Source organism: Sesamum indicum, linkage group LG4, assembly GCF_026168435.1.
Source record: "Sesamum indicum cultivar Baizhima isolate 11 linkage group LG4, ASM2616843v1, whole genome shotgun sequence".
In the NCBI taxonomy this organism is placed as follows: Eukaryota; Viridiplantae; Streptophyta; class Magnoliopsida; order Lamiales; family Pedaliaceae; genus Sesamum; species Sesamum indicum.
The window spans coordinates 1,838,287-1,863,356 of record NC_142660.1 but is presented as its reverse complement, the minus strand read 5'-3'; the positions used below and the strand labels follow the sequence as shown (position 1 = coordinate 1,863,356).

General features: G+C 36.2%; 4 protein-coding genes across 9 annotated transcripts; 1 reads left to right on the top strand and 3 right to left on the bottom strand.

Moving 5' to 3' along the window:
* Positions 1–139: 139 nt before the first annotated feature.
* Positions 140–1,493, bottom strand: LOC105159912 (ATP synthase small subunit 6, mitochondrial). 3 transcript variants are annotated; one of them, XM_011077134.3, is made up of 4 exons: positions 1,276–1,493; positions 1,149–1,194; positions 1,015–1,056; positions 140–357 (listed from the first exon to the last, which is right to left on the bottom strand). In XM_011077134.3, exons 1-3 carry the CDS (start codon positions 1,394–1,396, stop codon positions 1,041–1,043), a joined length of 183 nt encoding a protein of 60 aa, XP_011075436.1. In that variant the 5' UTR covers positions 1,397–1,493; the 3' UTR covers positions 140–357; positions 1,015–1,040. The 3 variants fall into 3 exon arrangements, with proteins under 3 accessions (XP_011075436.1, XP_011075438.1, XP_088735758.1); XM_011077136.3 differs by lacking the exon at positions 1,015–1,056 and having other exon boundaries at positions 1,276–1,489; XM_088879632.1 differs by lacking the exons at positions 140–357; positions 1,015–1,056 and having other exon boundaries at positions 1,145–1,194.
* Positions 1,494–1,943: 450 nt separating this feature from the next.
* Positions 1,944–4,245, top strand: LOC105159910 (Ribosomal L18p/L5e family protein). 2 transcript variants are annotated; one of them, XM_011077131.3, is made up of 2 exons: positions 1,944–2,103; positions 3,601–4,245. In XM_011077131.3, the coding sequence occupies exon 2, from the start codon at positions 3,603–3,605 to the stop codon at positions 3,957–3,959; it is 357 nt and encodes a 118-aa protein (XP_011075433.1). In that variant the 5' UTR covers positions 1,944–2,103; positions 3,601–3,602; the 3' UTR covers positions 3,960–4,245. The 2 variants fall into 2 exon arrangements, with proteins under 2 accessions (XP_011075433.1, XP_011075432.1); XM_011077130.3 differs by having other exon boundaries at positions 3,595–4,245.
* A 262-nt stretch (positions 4,246–4,507) lies between these two features.
* Positions 4,508–16,377, bottom strand: LOC105159911 (DNA gyrase subunit B, chloroplastic/mitochondrial). Of its 2 annotated transcripts, none has more exons than XM_011077132.3 (21): positions 16,062–16,377; positions 15,060–15,204; positions 14,875–14,955; positions 14,657–14,770; positions 13,083–13,139; positions 12,327–12,428; positions 10,643–10,793; positions 10,445–10,521; positions 9,961–10,071; positions 8,530–8,600; positions 8,271–8,412; positions 8,091–8,189; positions 7,845–7,973; positions 7,590–7,704; positions 7,298–7,365; positions 6,404–6,517; positions 6,173–6,289; positions 5,923–5,976; positions 5,705–5,810; positions 5,218–5,348; positions 4,508–5,035 (listed from the first exon to the last, which is right to left on the bottom strand). In XM_011077132.3, the coding sequence occupies exons 1-21, from the start codon at positions 16,226–16,228 to the stop codon at positions 4,967–4,969; spliced, it is 2,220 nt and encodes a 739-aa protein (XP_011075434.1). In that variant the 5' UTR covers positions 16,229–16,377; the 3' UTR covers positions 4,508–4,966. The 2 variants fall into 2 exon arrangements, with proteins under 2 accessions (XP_011075434.1, XP_020548937.1); XM_020693278.2 differs by having other exon boundaries at positions 15,927–16,068.
* A 1,485-nt stretch (positions 16,378–17,862) lies between these two features.
* Positions 17,863–24,969, bottom strand: LOC105159909 (microtubule-associated protein 70-1). 2 transcript variants are annotated; one of them, XM_011077128.3, is made up of 11 exons: positions 24,453–24,969; positions 22,718–22,803; positions 22,099–22,164; positions 21,767–21,937; positions 21,460–21,630; positions 21,208–21,363; positions 20,945–21,091; positions 20,165–20,236; positions 19,541–20,071; positions 19,246–19,433; positions 17,863–18,188 (listed from the first exon to the last, which is right to left on the bottom strand). In XM_011077128.3, exons 1-11 carry the CDS (start codon positions 24,646–24,648, stop codon positions 18,170–18,172), a joined length of 1,803 nt encoding a protein of 600 aa, XP_011075430.1. In that variant the 5' UTR covers positions 24,649–24,969; the 3' UTR covers positions 17,863–18,169. The 2 variants fall into 2 exon arrangements, with proteins under 2 accessions (XP_011075430.1, XP_020548938.1); XM_020693279.2 differs by lacking the exon at positions 24,453–24,969 and adding an exon at positions 22,372–22,547.
* Positions 24,970–25,070: the final 101 nt, after the last annotated feature.

The following is a 25,070-nucleotide window of genomic DNA, read 5'->3' as shown; positions in this document are numbered from 1 at the left end:
ATTCAAAGCAACATTAACATAAGAAGACATCTTCATAAAGTAATCTTTAAATTGTCTTGAATTATTACACCCCAACTTAATGCAATATAGGAACCAACAGCCATGGACTTTGGCAATGCAGGATAAAAAAGATAGAAAATGCTGTGAATTCACCACATGTTCTCATTATTTCTTTTCAAGTACCATCCTCTCAGAACAGATACACAAATTCTAAATTCCACCGAGGAAGTTTAAAATATTTTATGTAATCAGCACAATCATCATAACTGATATTAAAGCAACAGGAAGCAAAAATGAAAGATCTATCTCCACATGTAGGCCTCTTAGTTGACCAGACACTCAGGTTCATATTTTCATCTGCAAAGTAAAAGAACCAGCCGGGTTAAATACAACTCTAAATAGCACAAAGCTGTCCAACTAGGGAAGGGGAGAACAAACTTCCAGCAAAGATTTCACAGTCATTATACAAACATGCAAAATATTAAGCCAGATACGATATAGTGGAGTCCGGTAGACATATTAGTTTTCTTTACCAACCCCTTCATAGTGATAAGTCCTCTTAAAGCATAATCTACAGACAACTTTACAAGTCTAATTCTTATTCGATATACACCATTTCACATTGGCCATACAATTAATGAAATATATGGCAAGAAACTTAATCACAAACCCCACTTGACCCTATTAATACTTTTCGGGAGATTGGCACCCATAAGACAAATCAAATAAAGGTTTCAATTGGTGAAATACCTAAGCTATAGTTGAATGAATAGTAAATGAGTCTGGCACCATGTTGCTTTTTTTCTGAGCTAAACCAAAAGTAATGAGTGCCATGTATATGACAAACCATGTCATATAAGACCAATTTATGCTAAAATCAAGAAAATGAGAACCAGCATTTGTCTTCTAGAAAAACGCACCCCTAAAAATCATCTCACATCCGTGAACAACCAAAAATAGATAAACAAGCTCGCAAATAGATCTAAAAGCCAGATGCACCAAATAGCAACGTACCAATCGGTCATTACCACATTGAAAAATCAGCATACTTCAGATCTAGAAACACGATAAACAAAAAGATAGATCTACATTTTACTATATTTCTTATAGGGCTTGTAAGGAAAGTCAAAAGGAGAATGAGAAGTTACTTTCGGTGGTGCCTCTGCACGAAGGGAGAGTTCTTCGCGTCCTCCTCTGAGAAAACACAAAAAAGAGTCAGGGTACAATGCAAATTTACGCAAAAAAATTGAAATCGTGGGGAAAAACAAACCCTACCCGTGAGGCCAAGTGAGAACTTGGTAATGATGGTTCCAGTAATGGCAAATCCGACAAGGAAAGGCCAATTACGGTTCCACTCTCTTCTGAAGAACACAGGCCATGGATCGAATTTCCTCATTTCACCGTCCTCTGGTTGCTGCTGCTGTCTCTCTCTCTCTCTCTCTCTTGTTTCTCTCTCAAATTCTCAGCGAGTATTCAAAGTGAAAGGAAAAATGAAAGTGTTGTGTGTATACATACTGGGTTGAAGCAGTGGGCCCAAAGAAAAAAAGAAGGCCCAAGGACCAATATGGACCTTTTCTGTACAACTAAGTAGCCTGCATTAGCCCAAATAAATCATCTTGGTCTGGCCCATTATACTCATATCCTGTGTAGCCCATTAGTGGCCGTAAAAATTCAGACCAACAAAATGGCCCAAACTAATGCTGCCATTGATGTAGGCCCTCCAAAATTCAAGCCCAAACAACAAGGACAATTTTGCTCGGTCAAAGTTTTTTTATTAGTCCCCCTTAGTTTTAGTGTTTGCTTCAATTTAGTCTCTTGTTTTTCAAAAACAGCATAATAGTCCTTGATCTTTAAATTTGCATCTGTCATGGGTGCCTTCTACAATTTCGGAAAATACAAGGTCATATTGCAATTTTTACTCTAAAGAAAGCAACACCCGTTTTTACGATGCCGAAAGGGGAGGTTAAATGCGAGTTTCAGTGTGATTGAAATCACGTTTAAGGCTGTCGTTCGGGTTCTCTCTCTCTCTCCGTACTGCCGTGCTCCCCGAGTATCGCCGCTGCTCTCCGCCTCCGTTTCGATCACCGCCGACTTCCAGCTTCCGTATGTAATCTGACCTTTCGTACTGGTTAACTTTTTGTCGTCAAGTTACTGAATTGCTATGCTAAGTGACCGAGGTTTTTGAATGGCTAAGGGGTCGGGTCTTGCCTTTATAGTAGTAAAGGAGTTTTCTATCTGAATTTCTTCATCGTAACTGATAAATTTTGCAGCATTTAAGTTATCTAATATTGGGTTTCTGATTGATGTTCTTGTAATCTCCACTGCCAGTTGTTAATTCGGGTACAGGAAAGAGTGGGGAAAGAATTTGCCTTATTTCTCCACTTGTTTTGAAGTCATTTTCTGTTTTTGGGTACAAATTTTTGCAACTTTTAAGTTGAGCTGCTAAACATTCTAATCAACTGTCTGGTCTAAAGTAAGTTAGCGGTTTTAGAGTAGTCATGGAGTGTACAATTAGTTGTCCAGTTAAATAGAAGCTGAAAATGTCTTGCTTGGTGATTTTATTTAAGCATTCTCAGATATTTAGTATAATTTTGCTTGTATGTTAGATCTATGTGAACATAGTTCTTGGTCAAAATGAATACACTGTGTAACCAAACAAAAAAAAAAAAAAGAAAGAAAATGACTACACTGTCAAAACCTTTTCAGGATTTCTTGCTCTTGGATTCATCCAGTTCTTTTTGTGTGAATTAAAAGATGCTGCAATGGGTCACATTGGCTCTTTTCTTATGTTTTTATGATTATGATTACTCTGCAATAAGCTGCGAATAGTTGTTTCCATAGGTGTATTATCTATTATGACTCTTGCTTCTAAATTTATTTCATCTATTTTTTTTCTGTCACAAGTTTAACATCATATCTTCCTGAAATATAATGCCATTTTGTAATTGAGTTAAGTTACTTATTCAATATATCCATCAGTGGGAATGTTCTCCAAAAATTTGGGAAAAGAAAATGTCTCATTATTCTCCTATTGAGTTAATGATGTGATTGGTAACAAAGCTATCGATCTCCATTCATTTTGCATTCAAATTTGATGGACTTGTGGAATGCTCCTAGGTTTATGATGGTATGTAGCTCAAAATTACTTTTTCTGGACTCTTGCTTTGGATTATGTGACCTCTTGAAGATTTATAAAGTTTCAGCAAAAATTTCTAAGTAGTACCTATGTCCAATGAAATTGATCCCTCAGCACAAGGGTCTAAGAGCAATCTAGATTGTGGTGTAGCTGCTTGAGTAAATGTTTTCTATGAATTTATTGTTAGAGGAAAGAGTCTATAGTGAAGTGTTTACCTGATCCATTCATTGTCATTGAGAAAGTTTAAAAGATTTAATCTTTATTCACTATATTCTTTCTGAAATGATGAGGTTGCCAATGAAAAAAATGCAATTGGATAAACTTTGAGTGTGATGTCTTTCTGGCCATAGGTCAACATTAGGAATGATTGTGAATGATTGACATATGGGTGCCTAAGGTATGCTAATGTTGAACACAAAAGATTGCGCTCACTCAAATTTGTTACTCATTTTCTGTAGAAACAGAAATGGTTATCCCTCCTCCAGTAAGGCCAGAAAGAGTGATGAAGTATCTCAAACCCTATGTCTTAAGGATGCACTTCACAAATAAATATGTAAATGCGCAAGTTGTCCACACGCCAACTGCAACAGTAGCCTCTGCTGCCAGTACACAAGAAAAGTCCCTGAGGCTGAGCATGGAAAAAGCTAAAGAAAGCACTAGGGATGTAGCTGCGGCTGCAAAAATTGGAAAGATACTTGGAGAGCGCTTACTGCTTCAAAATATACCTGCTGTTGCAGTATTCCTTAAGAGAGATCAGAAATATCATGGCAAGGTGAAAGCAGTAATTGATTCGTTAAAGGAGGCAGGAGTAAAGTTGTTATAGATATGCAACTGGTTTCCATAGCTCTCATCTGATGCTCTGCATTAAGGAACCAAAAGAAAAAAAGATGTTCAGAGCCCTAGTTTTATTTTGTCTGTTTTAGAGGATCAAAGAAAACATCAATATGAAGGCAGGTGAATAACACTCAAACTATGATCTGCACGAGTTGGCATGTTGATTTTTGGTTGTTTTGTTGCCGTAGTAGAATTGAGTTTTCTTGATGGAGCCATTAGGGTTGTTTTGAAAAACGGTCAGCACTTTAGTTTATGCTTATGCCTGATTCCCGTTACCTTATTCTTCTTTCTTCACAAGTGATCAAGACCACCACTATGCAAATCATTTGACACTGCAATCAAATCAGGGGTATGATGAGAGACTTTAATGTTAAATTTGACCGTGTAGCTGATTATGGTCACACGAACTAGGGAAAATTCTCTAAGGAAAAGGACTATCAAAGTGTGATTGTCAGTTGAATGGGAGGATGCATCTCTTACCAGAAGAATCATGTGGGTTACTCATTGGGTGAATTCTTGAATTAAGATTACCGACTGTTAAGAGCAAGGGAATTCAATAATGGTATTTAAAAGCTTGATCCTCACAGGGGAGTCACAAACAAGTCATTATCTGTGGTTAAGATTACAGTCTCAGATTGACAAGAAGTGCCGACTGATTCCTAGCTAATCTTTTTAACTCTATGGAACCAATCAAGAGTGCAGTTGTATCTACTTACCTACTACATCTACTGTATGTGAAAATAATAAATACAACAATAGTTAAGCTCAGGGCTGAGAGTGAAAAGAGAGCAACCAAGCACAAAGATTGAGTGGTTCTCATCTCAGAAATTTTGGCAGCTTTTCCAAATGGAGATTCCTCAGATGAATCCGATCAAGTTAACAACCTTTCCTGGTAGGGCCATTTTTCAAGATTTTGCCAATTGTTGAAAGATGCATCTGACCTTACTCTCTGCAAATCCCCCAAGTATGAATATTCCTCATTGTGAAAAGCGTCGTTCATATATCAAGTTGATCAAGCTTGACAACACTAGCAGATTTCTGAATGAGTTCCTTCCTGACATCGACCTGAAAAACCACGCCAAGTGACAACACTGATCTTGGGTTTACAATTATATTATATTTTGAAACATTTTGTGTTTCGATTGAGAGTATCTGTAATTCACACAACAAGCCACCAAGAATCAAGTTGTTTTTACCAAAAAGAAAATGGTGAACTGACAATGTAAGTAACTGGTAAGATCACTTACTCGGGCTCCCATGAGGGAGGAGAAAACAACACTGGCTTCTGCTACATCTTCTACTTTCAATTGCTTCAGAAGTCGAGTCTCTGGATTCAAGGTTGTCTCCCACAGCTGTGAAGGCATCATCTCCCCCAAGCCTGCATTTTTAACATGTCAATCAGATAAGTAGGCTTGGAGCAACCGAGCATATGAATATGTTCTAACTCAAGAAAACGTTTCTGGTAGGATAGTAACAGGGCATAACAATAACACCTATAGGCGACAGATGGCTCACAAAGTGAAAATTTGAAAAGATAACCTATAGGTTTTTTTCACTGAACCTCCCTTTCTTTCTCAAAGGTTGACTGTCTATGAAGAAGTCCACCTTGGTTAACTATGAAGATCAACATCAAATGTTTAATTCAGAAGGGTTTTCTATATATAGTTTCTTTTGGACTCACCAAACCGAAGGATCAGTTCATTTTACCAACCTTGTCTTTCTAAGAAAACTCACCTTTAAATCTCTGGATGTTGTATGATGCATTTGCTGGAAAAGAATTCTGAAGTCTTTTAAGTTCTGTATCATCAAAACAGTAATATGCTTGCTTCCCTCTCTCAACCTAAACATCAACAAAGAATGAAAACCTAATGAAATTTATTAAATAAATAGCCCAATCTTTCCTATTCAAATTGATTGGAACAAAGCTCTTTGAAAATTATCTTGCATATTACCTTATATAAGGGTGGAACACCAACATAGATACAACCTTCATCAAATAAAGCTCTCTGCAGGCATTAAATCTCCCATAAACTAAATTGCCAATATAATCCATAAGAATTCGTGAAATATTTTTACACAATTAATTGAGTCACTTGGTCTTTTCATTTCTTGAAGTGACTGTTTTGAGCCTCACAGCAATCTCTATTTTTCTTTCCATGAATTGCATTATACAAAAATAATTCATGGCCTCCCGATACATACCTGATACCTAAAGAAGAAGGTCAGTAACAGTGTTCTTATGTGAGCACCATCAACATCAGCATCTGTTAAAATTATGATTTTATGATAACGGAGAGAATCTTTTCGAAAATCTTCACCCTGAAAGTAGAGGAATGCGATGCGAGTTAGCAGAAAACAGAAAAGGGTAAAGAGATCAATAGGCAATTAGATTCCGTAACCGAAAAGAAAAAAAAGTACTTGAAAGAAAAATACCTTCACTCCAAGTCCCAAACCAAGAATAAGATTTTGAATCTCTTCATTTTTGTACATAGCAGCTTCGTCCTTCCTTTCGATGTTCAAAATTTTACCCCTCAAAGGAAGCACAGCCTGCATATCAAAATACTTTATTTTCAAAATTACAAATTCCCATTCTAGGACACTGCTATAAGGACATTTCAGAAAATTTCAGGACATATAAAGAATGATGGATCTAGTCGCAGGTCATAAACATGAGCAATAATTGTCATCAAATTGTAAGAGATGCTCTAATAGCATTTCTTAGAAAGTAATAATGGTATACAAGTGCCAACAAAACAAGAAATTGTATTGTATTTACTGCCTAGTCGGCTTTACCAAAAGCGGAAAGGATGTCACAACAGCTGCAAAATATTCCAAGAAGGATTCAAATTGAGATGCATGAAGATGAAAAGAGTTTCACGTGAAGCAAGCAAATGATTTAAATTGCATGGGGAAGAAAGAGTTTTGCGCGAAGTAAGCAATCTGTCAACGGAAAGTTGTTCATAGATTGGTTCAGATGGGATCTGGAGAAGCTGGAGCATGCCATCAAACTTTGCAGGACCTTTATGCAAACACAGATGGTAAAAATAGGAAGGTGTGTGGTAAATAACTAACTAGATACTGAACTTTAACAAGTCAAGATTGACAAATAAATGATACTTGCAACTATCAGATTTTGTGCTTCTAAATTTATCTTCTGTTTACCATATAATTGAACAAGCCAGGTATGTTTTAGAATTCTACACTAGATGTTTTCTACCACATGTCAGAACAGTTAGACTTATCAAAACACAAGGAAAAGTAAGGAATAAAATGGAAAAGGAAGCGACCAAAACAGAATTTATACACCAATTTTAACTAAAACATCACCTGAAAGCGCCGATCACGACCTTGCTTAGCACTCCCACCAGCTGAATCCCCCTCAACAATGAATATTTCTGAAAATGTTTGAAAAATACTTTAATGCTCAAATAGTGCTTATATTACCATAGTCCAAATTCGATTTGGTTCACTTGACACATGAATCATCTGAGAAAGAAGAGATGAAATAGAGAACATTATTTGCACAAGTCACCTTATTTTAACATTAAGATAATTTTCTTCTTCATTCTGATTCATAAACTTACTTGTGTAGTTCATAACAAAAAGGAACACGTCCTACCAGATTCTTCAGGATTAGTAGCAGAACAATCAGCAAGCTTGCCCGGAAGAGATGATGATTTCAAAACACTCTTTTGTCTCACCAACTCCCTGGCCCTCTTTGCTGCTAGAGCTGCCTAAAAGTAAAAATAGATGGGAATCATATGAAGCATTTCCAAGGACAGATAAAAACAAAATGGTCTTCAAAGGCCCCAAGAAAGAAAATCAAAATAACAGAAGCTTAGATAAATGATATATTATGGCATGTGGAAGATACCTTGAGAGCATTGAGGGACTTTGAAAGAATCGCATCAAGGACATCTGGATGCAACTCCAGGTACTCAGTAAGATATTCTTGAATAGCTTGATCAACAACCTTCCTGACCTCTGGATTTCCTAATCTCGTCTTTGAAATCACAGATAAAGATTTTTTTTTCTCAGTCTTTAACTAGAAACTTGCAACATCTTTAAAATTTCTTTTCCTTGGAAAATGCTAATTAAAATGAACAGAACACAGGTACACCTTTGTTTGTCCTTCAAACTCAGGATTCGGAACTTTGACAGATATCACGCAAGTCAGTCCCTCTCTGACGTGCTCACCACTTAAACTAATATCCTTCTCCTGGAAAAGGAAAAGTCATCAGAGCATAGATATTTATTAACAGCAAAGGTAGAAGAAAAGATCAGTCTCAGTCCAGGATACCTTAATGACTTTGGATTTCTTCCCCAGGTTGTTGAGTGTTCTTGTTAATGAAGCTTTCACACCATCAATGTGAGTGCCACCATCAACTGTCCTAATGCTGTTTGCGTATCCCAACAATGTATCTGAATATGCATCGGAACACCTGCATAAAGACCAAATAAGCCGAATTAATTTTCTATTTCAGCAAGGCTGGTAATACAGCTTACAACCAAAAAGAAAAGGAATAGCATAGAAGTAGGAATTTATACAGATTTCTTACCATTGAAGTGCTAGGTCAATTGATATACCCTCTGATTCTTTTCTAAACCCCACGACCTCATGGAGAGGTTTCTGGAAAAGAAATGTCACTTCTCAAAATAAAATGGTACAACTAAATCACAGTGACAGGGCAGTTCTTAATAAGCATTAATCAATTCTTGGAAAACCTTCAAACAGAAATGAGATAATACTTTAGCAGTTACATGATCTCTGACAAATGAAAAATTAATTATTGAACAGATTAGTGAACTTTGTCTCCAGGTGATGTTAATCAGCTAAGAAGCCTAGATGGTATCCTTACACTATCCAGTAACACTGAGGATCTCACTGAAGCGTGACACATAGTAGTCAGTGGCGCACGGCGCACAATGGCGCCAACGGCTCCTAGAGCCATGCGCGGCGCGCGCCTTTTCGAAGGATGGCGCAAATATAAGAAATAATCTATATATTTATATAATTAGTATTATTTTGATTAGATTAATGATAAATATAAATAGTGGCAATGTATGCTATCAATCTACAATAAATATAGACATAAACATACAATAAAATATTGTAATTAATCATCCCAAAAAGAAAACACTAACAGAACAACTAAAACACTCAAAGATTAATAAAATCACATCAATTTCAAAGATTCAATCGGCATAATTAGACCAAAAATTTACACTTCATAAATTTAAAAAAAAAGTCATACCAGTGAACAGCAGTGGCAGATACTATGGAAGAAAGAAAAAGAGAAGAATTGAGAAGGAAATGCGTTGAAAGAGGAAGAAGAGAGAACTGAATAAATAAGACTCAAGAATGAAAGTTACCCATGCATGCAAACTTCTTAATTTGCTAAAATTCCTTTTATAAACCCTAAATTCCTTTTATAATTAGGGTTAATTAACCTAATTTATTGTTTTAACTCATGGGCCTGGGCAGCCCAGCCAAAACCCAGGCTGCCCAGGCCGATTTCTCCATGGCGCACCTGGTGCGCGCCTGGGCAGTCCGAAATGGTGCGCGCAATTGACTACTATGGCGTGACGTAAAGCATCAAAGACCCCATCATTGAATATACCACTGCATAATCTGTTTATTGAACAAATGATCTTTATTGCATGCATTAGGAGAAAGAGAAGCAAAAACAAACTAAACAGTCCGGACCTCCAAGCCCCAAGAAAACTTTAAATTACAATCTGACCAGGGGGGATTGGCGCATATCTTTATTAGAAAGAATACAATTGTTCTGTTTTAATAAGAAAACATCCAAACACATGATTGACTTCATTCACATGAGTCCTAACTTTAGTAAAATTTCATGCTCAACAAAACCAGACACAAGGGAGCACTGAAAGTATATTGAATTGAAAAGAGATGACATCATCAAATGCAATTTGATTTTCCTCTCTCAGATCACAAAAGATGAACTAGGAAATATCAAGCGTACCTTATCAGCATTAAGCCACTTTACATATTCAATTAATCCTCCAGCATAGCTGTACTCATTATACAGTCTCTTCTCTGGGTCTGCATCCTCCTTCTCTAGTGCAATTGTAACCTGCAGATCGACAAAATAAATAGTTCCCTTGTTAGCATTAGAACCACATTGTACTCAGTTAAAAAAAGCATGTAAAGAGGTCTCTTTAGCATGATGACCAAACGAAATTGATGGACTTGGGCACTCTTCGAAAACAAAATTTGAACAGATAGCATTTAAGTTCCTATTCACTCATACAGTAAATTCAGTCATCATCATCCATTAGAAGAAGAGTGAATATATACTGCACAACTAAAAGAAGCTATTATCAAAAGCTACAGAAATCACTATAACCAAGAGCTGCAAATCAGGAAATATAGTGAAATGCCTAGATAAAAGACATCCTATGTCACAATGAATATCCAGAACCATAACCAACCAAAACTAAATCTACCTCAGGATTGAGAAAAGCAAGCTCCCTGATTCTCCCAGATATTGTGTTGTAATCAAACTCAATTGCTGTCGTGAATACTGAATAAGGAAAATGCTGGTCAAAGGCAGATTTTGCACAAAGCCGCATTCAACCAATTCCAGAATTTATCAACAATTTTCGGCCATAAAGAAATGAACTTTAAGAAAAAAAGAGTGTGACCTTCTTTATCCGGCCAAAAATGTATGCGAGTCCCTTGATGATCCCTCATATCAGTTGGGAGCTCACGAGAGACTAATTTTGTGACAGGCCTTCCATGGGAGTATTTCTGCTTATACTCCTTGCCGTTGCGCCATACTGTAACTTCAAGGGCCTACCCATAAGCAAAGACAAGAATTAATAACTAAGTGGGGCAACCAAAAGAATGCTGTCATAATGCGAACCATCTAAAGGAGAATACAAGGGAAGCTTGATATCATGCAGACATCCGATGGGGATACATGTCAGCCAGAAGAACAAACAATAAGAGAGCTTGATCAAAAGTCTGAAGACTTTATATGAATTGAATCAAGAAAACCACAGTCTGTCTTTTATAGAACAACTCATGTCAAATGTGATGCAAGCAGAAAATAACAGGTTATAAAGAGGCCAAATGAATATCACAGTTATTAGAAAACAGAAGATTGCACAAGTATGAACAAGGAAAGAAGTAACTAGCTGTATCTAATATACCTTCTCCCCTCGCTAAGATAGATGTATGAATTTGTTCTCGAGGTAGAAGACATGAACCTAGACATACATCACAGACCTAGTACGGATTTTTCCATTTCTTTTTCCACTTTCCTCTATGGAGAGAAAATACTGCATGACTGTATACATGACCCATGTTTCTCTCACGGCATAAAGATGGTCCATTATAAATTGTAATTTTGCATAATCTCCACTATACTATACCAACCATTATCTTCCTGCTTGTTTCCTCAATTTGAAGAGTTCTTTTAGTTTTGGAACAAAAATATGAAATTGAGTCAACCTGTGCATAGAGTTGTTCAAGCCCACCCAACTTATGAAAGGCTCAGAACAAGCAAGCATAGCTCTGTTTCTATAGCACGGAAAATGCAAGCTAAAGATTGCCTGCTTCTTTTTGTGTGCCCAATGGACAAGCTTGGCCTGTGTTAAACCTTGTAGTCACTACTATAGTTATTCAAATTCCAGTAACTTTTGCAGATTCCAAGATACTTTGATGTTCTTGTACCTGAACATTCCCTTGTTGCAGGCCTCTCCTTCACATAAGTTCCTACCAGAAACAGAGTAACAAAATATAGTAGATAGAGCTTGAATATGGTTGGTGTTTAATGGTTATCAACACTGTCGATTGATTTCTTTCACTTTCTATGGTCTATATATTTCTATACTCACAAAACTATTGTTTTGAATGACCACCGGAACTAAAAACTTAATTTTAGAGAAGAAAACTATTAAATAATTTATATTTCCAACACAACCCCATATATGCAGGCAGTTTTTTGTATGTGAAAGCGAAACATGCGACTCTTTTTTATAAATGAAGGGCAATGAGATGCAAAGTCAAGATAAGATCTTCCGTTTGGCTTGGCTCGAATAACATATCTTGAACAAGTTGATATATGAACGAGAGAGAGACTATGCTAACTTTTTGCTAATAGTTTGAATGAGCATGAACATAACCCGGTCAACTACTTGATTCCAGCAGCTAGATGGTTTTTCACCATAATATAAAACCATTAAGGTAATGTGTAGAGAAGAGAGACATCAAGAATAGCATGAACATAGAGGACTTTCAACGGCCAAGCACTAACATATTCATCCATTAGCATAAAGGAAAAAAACATCAAAGAGTAGAGAGCTGTAGTGAAAAAGAAGTGACCTCCGACAGTGCATTAACAACTGATAAACCGACACCATGTAGTCCACCTGATACACTGTAACCACTACTTGAACCACCAAACTTCCCACCTGCATGCAAAACCTGCAATGATGCTTTTGGGCATAAATTGTCCGCAATCTTCAGTGAAGAGAATTCCATAATTTATTATTACACGAAAATGTTTCGCCAGTATTCACGTATAAAATACAATTGATGCAACTAGCATAGTACAGTGGCATAATACCTTCAAATGCCAGGCAACAAATATTTTCACCAAAGAGCTCATTCCTTAGTCAATCCAATTGAAAATATTAATAAGACAGGCCAAAAGATGGAAGTAGTGGGGGAAAAGGCCGCTTTTACAAAGAAAATTTTGATTGAGGATTGTACGAAAAGGACTAGTCACTTGCTCAACTTTCTTCCTGTGTGAAATTAAAGACACTGATCCTTGAATATGAAGAAATTTCTCTAAAGGTAAACAAGGTAAACACAAAACCTCCACTCCCTTTCCCCAGACCAAGAATTTCACCTCAAGGAGGGCAGAATCTCCATTAGTTTTTCCCACTAATCTGCTGTAGTTACACCCCAAGCAAGATTTCTCAAACCATTCTCTTCCCTAAACTGTTCTGGTGTTGCCTATGATTTTTGCTAACCTCAGTTCTAAAGTTCTATCAAGAGTCAACCATGAAAATTGGAGCAACCCATTAGACAATTTAAAAGTACTTTATAACTAATATTATGAACACGAATAACTACCGTCAAGACAGTCTCCAAAGCAGACTTTTTTGTTGTTGGATGCATATCAGTTGGGATCTGTAATGCACAAAACGAGAGATGTAAGCAGTTAAAATGAATTATAATAAGCAACCACATACAGCTCACATAAATAGAACTCTATGAGAATACCTAAACCAAGGTTTTCACTTAAGTATTACAAACATATACTAAAATATCGTTCAAGGATGCAACATAAATGTAGAAAATTACAATGGGCATCAATATCGTCCTCATAATAAATAAAACCAGTCAGCAAAATGAATGATTCTTCCACATAAACTCAGTTACTCACAGGAGGAAGATATCGAGTAAGATGGTAATAAAAGGAGGCTAGTAGGATTAGATTGGTGGAGTGCATCAAAATCAAAATTATAGGTAACTGGGAACTCCTTGCTGCAACTAGATACTTACGAAGGATTGCCCGTAACATTTTTTAACTCAGAGCTATTGATAGTCTACCAAGTTGTGATAGAAAACTTCCATAAAATCAAAAAAGTGGGGCCGCAATTTGCCAGTGAGCTACCAAGAAAACAACAGGATGTTTAGTCACGCAAACCTTAGAAATGGATATCAGGTAAAAGAAGCATACAACAACAAACGCCAAATTCATGAGCGGGTGAGGTAGAGCTTATTGATGATATACTAAATAAAATAATTAAGATTGGTCCAGAAATTTTCCAAAGGAGGTAGCTATTTGTACTGGTAAAAAAGGTGAGAGAAAACGTACTGACGGTAAACCTAAACTTACATGGAATGAGTAACATAAAAGGAATTCGAGTCTTAGAGATTAACTTCGGGGTGTTGAAAGAATCAATTTGCCACCCTACAAAAGACTATGAGTTTCTTATTGGAAGGAAGAAAACAGATGACATGGTTAAGGTCATTCGTATCTGCATCTGATTAGCACCTGAAGGAGTTTAAAAGAAATAGCCAAAAGGGCACTATACACGATCCAAAAGAAATATGCACATTAGTACTCTAATTTTACATGAAATCTTGACATTTCCAACAAATACTGGAAATAACTATGCAATTATTTATATATGATATAATGCATCAGCATGCAAAACAATGTCAAAGGGATCTCTATTGTATTGCAGGATGCTATATCGTTGTAGCATAAATGCAGAAAATCTTAAGAGGATTCCTTATCCCATGATGGAACAAAATAACAGGAACTATTTCACAAGAAAAATTCAACACTAGAGTGCCACCAAAATCTCACAACAAGGGATGAATATGATCAAGGTCAGTGGCATATCAAACAAGTATTTCAAATTTCACAAGATGTAAGGAGCATCATCATATTGCTGCTTGCAGCACATTATAAATATCTGAATAAAATATGCAAATATAACATTCAGTGATTATCTAAATTTTGTTCCGTGATGCAGACAATGAGAGTTCATTCCACAAAACATACTGCTTCATATCATCGGACCAAGTATTTGTAGTATAACATTTGTGAATGGCGTTGAAAACTAAATCCATTTCCAACTAACTAACTCATACAACACAGAAATTCCAGCTGTGGTGGAGAATAAAGCACATACCCCACGCCCATTGTCAGTGATGCTCACTGAATTGTCTGCAAGTAGAATGACCTCGATCTTTGAAGCAAATCCAGCTTGCGCCTCATCAATGGCATTATCCAATATTTCATACACCTTGAGAGGAGAAAAATCAATAGATTAAGCAAAAGAAATCTGCACTTTCTTACATTAAGCACAATAACAGGATATCGCACAACAAAAAGAGGAAAGAAACATACCAAATGATGCAGACCACGGGATCCAGTGCTGCCAATATACATGCCAGGCCGTTTCCTTACAGGGTCTAACCCTTCCAATACCTAAAAGAACATTGTGAGAGAAAACGGTAATGAGGAACTGACACTTTAAACTTTATTAATGCAACAAGATGTTTCAAATATGTTCATCAAGGCAAGCAGTTCACCTGGATCTGCTCCGACCCATATTCTTTGGAAACTTTACTTTCACGAACAGCCTCGGTGCTGATGCTTGATGACATGAATGCTGTGGGAGCGAATGCATTCCATGCTGAATTCTTGCTAGATACCTTTTTCAACCTATCACATGCTCTAAAACAAACAAGACCAAAAGAACAGCATATCAACAACAACGAATAAAGAAAACCTCGTTTTAGAAGAAGTGATACAACTTGCACTTAAAAGGCTTGACCCATTTAAATAACTAAACAAGTACATAAAGAAATGCAGGAGCTACATAACAACAGTTATCTCAACTTCTTCATTCCAAAATATATAATGATAATAATACAAATATGATCAAATGATAAAATTGAACAGAGGACTTCTGCAGAACAGTTTCTTACATTATAGCAACAAGAAAAACCAAACTATTTATCGTACCAAGAAACTACAAGCTAATAACATGTTATGCTGATGCATATGTTAATATACTAATCAGCTAATGCAAAAAATCAAAATCTCAGTAATGCCGGAACCATTAGAAGCTCTCCTTTCGCCGGAAGCCCATCAATTATATAACACAAAAGGTAAACACAGTAACAACATACAAGAAGGCGAATGAGGATATATACTACATCATTTCCTGCTTTTTTCATTTGCCGCACAGGCATGCGGTCTCAGTAAGCAAACCCAAAAAAAAAAAAAAAAACCACCATCCCTTTTTCCCTTTATCCCTCATCTTAACAAAAACCCAACAAACAATAAATGCCATTAAACTACAGCCACGCATGGGTGTTAAGCAATCCATCATAAGTTAAAATTTAAGCCAACAGCATGTACAAACGAAAGTGCGAACACGAAACTAAAATAACCTTATCTTCCAAACGTCTTGCAAGAAGACTCCAAACGAGAACTCCTCGAAGTACCAAGCAGACTTCATTACACAAATAAACCAACACAAACATAACACACACACACACACCCCAAAAAAAGAAAAAAAGAATCACCTGTTACTAAGAAGTATGAAAGATGGTCGTGAGAGAGAAAAAGAAGAGGAGAGGTTGAAATTAGAGTGTCCATGGGAATGAAAAGAATGAAGGGAAGAAGACGAGTAAGTGAAAAAACGAGCGGCCATTCGTTTGAGAGAGCTATTTGGCTTGAGAAGAAGGGCCATTCATATATGGGTTTCTACTCCTGATTTCGCTTTCAAAATCTTGTCTTTTCGGGCAGAGAAAATTGGGTTTTTGATTTGAGGTTTAAAGGGGCGGGCGAAGATAAAAACCTCAGACTCACAGTCACAGGCTTTGTAGCCGGGAAAGGGATGAGGCTGAAATTTTTGGAATTTTTAAACCCTAAATAGTAAAATATTGCTATTTTGTTTAAATTATGAACTGACCCCAAAATTTTGACAAAATTCAGAATGAATTTTCTTTCTTCGTCTTTTTTTTAGCAAACTTGCAGGATACACCTTGAAAATTGAATAAGTAAACCAATTGAAACACTGGATTAAAATGGGCCAATTCTTTATTTCTTTGAAAGAAAATGTGCGGTATGTTAATTACGAATTACTATATTTTTGGATCCTAATTTTGTTATACTTACATGATGAAACAATCAAAGTTAGAGAACAAAATTTATACTGTATTTTTCTTGTTTTCACATAAAAAAAATGATAATGTATAGTTTATTTTGTTATATTCAAACACCTTTCTTCAATAATTAAAGTTTTTTCAACTAAAACATTTACACCTATAATCTATCATCTATTTACACATATCACCCTTACCTCATCAACATCAGTTATACAATCCCTACTAACTCGAAAATTACACATACACCCTCAAAAAGCATCAAATTCATTGCGTAAACTACTCCTACTTTTTTACTGTCAGGGGTGAACTTTATAATTAGGGATAATTACATCCCATTTCCTAAGATTTGGTATAATTATATGTAGACCTCTTATAATTTGGAAAATTATATTTACCACCATTGAAGTTTGCTTTTATTTAACAAAAAAATCCTTCTGTTAGTCAAATTCACCGAATTGCTGATATTAACAAAAAAATCAAAAAAAAAAATCTATATTTACCTTCAATTGACTTATTACTTACTTATTGCAGGTAAAAATAAATTTTTTTATGACCAAATTATTTTTATACGTTTTCAGGACATGTGAAAAGGTATATTTTCATCATTATAAGAATATTTTAGTCCAAAAAAACTAGTTGACCTGCAATAAATCAATAATAAGTCGATAAATCTCAATTTCATTCAATATTTTTAATATCAGCAAATTTAGTAAACTTTAACTAATGATAGAACTTATTTGGTAGACTGAATCAAACTTTATGAGTGTTAGATGTAATTTCCCAAATCATAGGAAGTCTACGTATAATTACCCAAAATCTTGGAGAGGGAAGTGTAATTATCCATAATAATTATGCAAAAAACAGAAATAATTTATATAAACAAACTATAAATCAGGGGTGGAACTACATCTGCCCTTTACCTTATACCCCTTGCACGTGAAAGGTTCGACTTCAAAGATAAGTGTAGAACCAAAAGAAATAGATAAATACACAACCGAAAGAAATACATGTGTAAGAAATTCTCAATTATAAGAAGGCAAAATTATATCATCATATTCTGATCTAACTGTTACATTTTATGTAAATTACTACTCACGACTCACACAAAATCGTCTAATAATGTCTTAATATATTTTCCACTCCCCCAAACTGTAAAAGATTCTCAAAATCCACAAAACAAGAATGCATCTGCAGTTCCGAGTGCTCGTGCTGAATATGTATCAAGGACCAACAGACATTACATTTCAAGATACCTTCAAAATATAAGTCCATTTACAATTTGCACTTACAACAGTAGCTCATAATCAGAAATTCGACCTTCTCACCTTCCTAAAATCAGAGAAATTCCAAACAACGTTATAGATCCTTTTGGCTTGATAAATGATACCACATATACAAGACGATCACTAATTGTAAGAACTATAATTCTTTACAAGTTCAGGTCTATGCTTGCAGAACTACTCTTTGCTGTGCCGAACCAGGTATCCTCGTTATGGTACGATATTCATACCTTGTATGCCCTTTTAAGTGTACCTCCCATTCCTGAAAAATTAAGAGAAGTCATCAAGGTGTGCCAATATATGAGGTGCATCTTCATTTTAGTTCTTCTTAGCAATGAACTTGGGAGTTGTTTCTTGACGGAAGTAGGCAATGGGTGGTTACACAAAATTGTATTCTAATATAGTAAAAGTAAATTCTATGTGCTCATCACGAATTAAACATCTCGCCTTCTATCACAATTTGGTGCACAAAATTTGACGTGCAGAGTTTGACCTTCAAATATATCTATGCATGCATGTATCTATAAATCTTGAATTTCTTTTCACACAGATGCTGGTATTAACAATAATAATGTATGTCCAGAACATGCGACCTTTACTGATCCTCCAAATGTATAGATGTCTATCAACATACCATAGTAAAACATACTCTGGAAGTTACCTTGCATTCACCTTTGTTCATATGTAATTCAGGGCTTAATTATTTTATTATTATAAAAAAAAAACTTATACAAATATGATTTTTATAGTTCATTGTACTTTTATACAATTAATACAATTTTAACATTATGATTTTTTAGATTTTAATATTGTTAAAAATTAGCAGAACGACTGAGCCATGCTTTGGGAAGAGAACAGAGGAGAAGCTTTTAAAGAGTGTCGGTGAAGGTTGATGTGACTTAAATTATGGGTCTTAATGCAATTTATATTGATAATAAACAATAGTGTATTTTTTTTTTTAGAATTGTATAAAAAAATATACACTATTACATTTGTATAGTTCATTTTATTTTTAAAACTAATATAATTTTAACATTATGATTTTTTGAATTTTAATATGTTGTTAAAAATTAATTGAATATAATTATTTTATAAAAAATAAAATTAAATAAAAAAAAAATGTTTTATTCAATCCATGTCGTGGATGGGATCCACGACATGCCCATTTTTTTTAAAAAAAAATATATTTTTAATGTCGAGTCGCGGATGTAATCCGAGGACTCGACACTTAACTTTCTCCTTATGCACTTAATCCCTATAGAAAACAAACACTAGCTTACTCATAACAATACACTAATCTATTTCGGATTGTTATTTACCTTATTGGTTGTGCATGAGACCCGACGACGGCTCCTCTGGTAGCACTAGGACGCCGGTTTCTTTGATCGTGATCTTTACCATTGCGCATAGTAGCAACTTCCTTTTCCATGGCAGCTACCTCTCTCCGCATTTTCTTGGCCTCAACTTCCATTGCTTTGTTCAATGTCTCAACCTTTTTGGCCAACATCTGAGTAATTTCCACGCCAAAAGCCCAAGCTCAGAAGGGGCACGCACACAGAGAATGGGGGGAGAGTGGGATGGTGTACAGAAACAACAATGAATGCATCACCATACCTCAATTGCGTCATCTTTGTCCTTCAGGGTTTGATCTTTCTCATGGCAAGCTTTTCGCAGCGTTATAACCTCTTTCTGCAGCATATCGTATAGCATTCCGGAAACACAGTCTTCATTTTCATTTTTTGTCTTTGCAGGTAAAATATGACCGTCCCCATTCTCACAGAGATTAATTATTCCATTATTTGGGTTCTCTTCGTCGTGGGTGGCTCGATTATCTTTCTCATTCGTGTCTGGAACCACCTTGTCACTATTGATTAATGTATTATCACCATCAAATGAACTTGACAAATTCTTTGCCTGCTTTAACAATGAACTAGCACTAATGGTCCGGGATGACACAGATAAGTTTATTTTTCTGGATAGAAACCCATTTGAGGAAGATCTAGACAAGTTTTCTGAGCCTCCAAGGGACTGTCTACGTGAAGTCCCATTGCCCATACTTCTTCCTTGTGATGAAACACGGGTTATGGTATTTGGACATGCTTTTAGTCTTTCCTCCAAAACTTTAAAGCGTAACAGGTATTTTTCCTTGATAACAGTAAATGAAGAGGATCAAAATCAGATCTATGTTGGAAACAATGGCAGCAAAAAGAAAGACCGAAAGATCATCTGTATTCTCACCTTCAACTGTGCCTCTGCCTTAGCAGCACGCTCTGCAATTGCCAGTTTATCTTTCAGCTGTTGCATTTCTCCCTGTGCCGACCCAAAAATTAAGAACAAATTAAATCACATGTGATACTAGTTTACTATATGAAGTGATCGAGAATCCCTCTTAATTAAGTTTCCGTTTCATCCTTTCAATTTTTCAACATCTCAGGTAGATCTAAACATTCTGAAACATATACCTTCTTCCTCAACGTTTTGCCAAAAAACAGATTTACTAAGAGAATTTCCTTTCAGTACTACTAAGACATCAAAAACCATGTCCACAGGCAATTCTTGCCGCACCACATTGTTGGACAAAAATAAAATACAAAAAAAAAAACAACAGAGAATAATATACACTTGATTTAGACAAAGGAAACAAATTACTAGCCCACAGGATGACATTGGAATAACAGTTGTCTCACCAATATCTTAACTTGTAAATTAGAAACTGCTGATCTATAGCTCTCTTTATGCAGTAACATCGGAAATATGAACTAGAAAATAAGTATTATCACACAACTGAACATGTGATGTAAATCACTTGCAATCGTACCTATTTGGTTCTCATTTATCTTCTTCATTATTTACTAAAACCACAAATCAAGCTAGGAAATAAAATGAAACAATTGGTTCAACATCATAAAAGTTCTTCAACTCTAGTTATGAATTGTTTTGCACTCAATTGCATAACCACAATCATTGATATAGTATTAAGTTGCAGTAAGCATGCACAATGAAGGCGACAACGAGGACCTGATAGAACTTTCTTTCTTCAAGCCACTGCTTTACTGGCATTACTTTGTCATTGGCATCCTTCCAATCATTTGCAACTACCACAGCTACACGATTTGCTGATACCTTAGCACGAGCTAGTTCACGATCTAGAATTCTTTTTTCTTCCTGTTCAATCTTTGCAGTTAGCAACACCTCAAGAAATACAGATCACACAGCACATGCCAAAAGGCATTAAACAAAAAATTTAATGGAAAGACCCATAAGAGTTTGTAGTCGTTTACATTTATTTCTTGCACTTTGCGCTGGTAATCGCGAACAGCATTGGCTGCAGCACCTCCAGCCAAAACAGCCTCCTCAAGTTCACGAACACTTTGTGTTAGCTTTTCAACCTCCAAAACCTTTTGCCTATGCATTTTATCCATTATTTTATTCTCTTCCTGATATGATATCGTAAGCGTTTTATTAGACATCTTCATCAGCACCTAATATTACTTGCTTTCGTATAGAGATCAATTGCTCTAAAATAGTCAAACCTGGCATATTTCAATCTGTTTATTGAGCTCTTGGTTCTTGTTCTGCAAATCATCAACCAAGGACGCTTTTGCTAGAGCCATCTGAACTGCACGTTCTGCTTCCAAGAGAGCAGCCTCTTTAGATTTAGTAAGCCGGTCAAGTGCTCTGTTGTCATCCTGTAGTTTTGCCACCTAACAAGTGCAATGTCCATGCATGTCCAGTAAGAAAATTTTATTGGTTGATCTTGACATACAGAAGTTAAAAATGATATGTGAAGTTATAATTAGGACAATATTTGCAGAAGCATATCAAAGTGGGGTGGAGCACCTCCAGTCTTGCCAGCTTTAACTCGGCCTCCAGAGGTGTGATGATTGCCTCAATGGGAGGCATCTCATCATCTTTCTGTGCAGCATGGACTCTTCGAAGTGTGGCTTCTGCAGCAAATTGTGCAGCCAGAGCTGCTTTTTTCTCCTCATTGATTTTCTTAATTTCTAGATTCTGAAATCCACAAATGAAAATGTAAAATTAGTTCCACATAATTCATATTTCAATTTTTAATGTTCTGAATACAGTAAATGCAGGTGCCAGAAACTAGGAACAAAAATGAAAAGAAAGTCAGAAAGAAACATATACAATAAATTCAGGAAGAAGAGATGTACCTTGCTTTGAAGTTGAGATTCTGTCGCTTTCAACTTCTCATCTACTTTCATGAGCTCATCAGTAAGCTAACAGAAACATAATGATGTAATAAGAAGCCTTTTAATAACATGGGGCAATTGATTTATGCACAGGAAAAAAAAAAGGGAAATCACAATACAGACAGTGAAAAGAGAAAAGAGCGGCCAAAAAGAGGATAAAGCACTTCCAGTAAGTGGTGCATTATCACCACTATTAGCAAATGAAGATTTCGGGATAATAAGGTTGCAGCTGACCTCAAGAATCCTCTCTTAAGAAGTGCCATGTACTTGTCAGCCAACATGTTATTGCACGGTAAACAGAACAAATAAATGCATACAAATCAAAAGCATTTCGAGTAAATGAGCTTTATAATGTCTACATTTGCCTCCAGTCTCCCCCTCGACACCTAAGTCACCAACCCACCTCAAACCTGCCAAGCCCCAAAATTCGGTTAAGAGGTAAACCAGTCCTATGTGCTTCTTTCAGTATATGTGAAGAAACTTTCAGATTCATGCCTAACAAAGTGGCCATTAGCTAGTAACTTCCCACTAAGTTTTAGTGTATTTGTCCATAGCATATGAAAATACAACATACTAGTACCTCTTCAACTGCCTTCTCTTTAAGGCGTTCCGAAAACTTCAAAGCTTTGATTTCTGCATGAGCCTCTCCGAGTTCTCTATCCTTCTCTGCACATTTTGCAATATTCTTTAGGAAAAATCAAACACATTCTTACATCTGTTTACTTTTGCCACAGAGGAAACAAATCCAAGATAAAAAATCAGGCTCTTCTCACTTTGCTTAAAACAAAAAAGCTCTTTGCCTGCTTTAGGCTCCAGGTATGAACAATTAAGATGCGTGTAAACTTCAAACTGTTTTAACTTTTTTTGGGTAACTTGACGACACGAGTACCTCTAAGATTAGATTTAGTATTGTGCTTCTGTTCAATACTTTAACATCTTTAACCAATTTCCAGGACCACTTTTTCTGGATATATGAGGAAAACAAAAAGGCAACAACGAGTAGCATACTCTTATACAAATGAGTAAGTGGATCACTAGGGACTATTGCATTCAACCAGAAGATCAAAATGTTAGATACGGCTGTGTTTCAAGGACATAGACCATACCGATTTCATTCTAGCATCAGGTGAATTATTTAATACTGGAAATTTTGCAATTCTTTTAGCTCATTTACTTGTCTGGAATGGCAGTACACATCCTAAGGAAAGAGCAAACCGCAGTTTAAATGCATGAGTCATCTGAGCACAACTGACAGTGTTGTAATGCAGGATGTTTATCCATATATCATATCAGCATTTATGATTAGATATCTTCAGGAAATTGCTAGTTGGTTTGTCCAGATAAAATTTACAAGTTTTTTGGAGACTTTGAACATATGCCGCAACCGAGTGAGGAAATGAGATGGTTTCACGAATCAATAAAACCTATATTTGTAGCTATAATGAAGTCTGGGACATCTAAAAAGAGTGCAAGGCAGCATCTTTAAAATGGAAATGATGTATGCCAAGAAGCCCCATCAGGGAAATGGAGTGGGCCCTTCCAAATTGGCTTTACTCTCACTCATCCACAGTCCACTCCACTAAGGCACATGCTAACAAATTTATTTTTTCTTCTTTTCCTCTCTTTGGGTATACGTAACAAGAGTCGCTATCTTTATTCAACAAGAAAATCCGCCTTCTAAGGCTAATAGCCTCCACATTATCTGCATGAGTGGAGCATTCAGCATCCGCAGATTCCGTCTTCATTTTCTATTGCAATGGAAAGAAAAAGAACTTTACCCACCCCCACCGCACAAGAAATCACAACGAAATTGTGCAACAAACTTATAACATGTGGATTTCAGATTAAGACATTTCATCTTCTTTGTAGAAAAACCAATTAATAAATACAGTATAGACCTCCAAACTCACCATTACAATTGAATTTTAAAACAAACGCACTATTAATCGTTTTGGCACTTTCAAATTCAAAAAGAAGAGAGAATTTTTTAAAGTGCTCGACTCTCGAAATCAAAGTATAGGACCTTTCCAGATTGAAACAGAAAGAATTATTCCAATTTATATCAAACAAAAGTGCACCATAAAAAGAATCTTTGAACCCTTTCCCGAGCAAACTACGGTTGATTTTCCAATAAATTAACAACCGTTTAACCTATCTTACCTCCTTTTTAAAATTCCAACATCAAATTTAAACAAAACAATCCAAAATCCCCAGTTAACGAATACTACCAAAGATTTAACCAAAACTCAAAACAATTCCTTGGAGAAACAAACCCCCTCAGAATTCAACCCAAAGACACAAACAAACACACAGACCTCGGACTTCGTTCTCGAGGCGAGTGAGCTCGACGCGCACCGGATCAGAGCCATGCAACAGCGTGATGATGTCATCCACCTCCGAGCCGGCCCGGGATATGGCCGGGGTGGGCTTCTTCTTAGCCTTGAACGAAGCAGATGACGTCAGCCTCTGCGGCTCCGCCTCTCCATTAATGCAATTCTGATAACTCCCCATGTAATCAATCACACAACAATCTCAACAAGCACAAAAAGTTACCCAGTAGTGCCTATAAGTCAATCAAAACCCCCCCAAACTCCGGAGAGATTGTTTACACCATAATTGTTTCTGGTGTGTGTCTATATCTGTACATACATACAACAATCACCGCTACACATGAATATATATATATATGTAAATATTGTATGTATTGGAAGAGAGAGAAAGAGAGAGTGGCGGAAGGCACTGTCAGTGTGTGTTGTGATTTTGCTGTAGAGAGAGAAAATGAAAGTGTAGTCGATTGTTGGAGGGTTTATATAGAGTGAGAGGACTGACTGAAGAGGATTAATTGGGAGGTTTAGGCGGGGTTTTAATGACCCAGGGGAAATGATTAACTAGCTGAGGTTTCTGTTCTCTGCGCTACAGCCCACCTAACATCT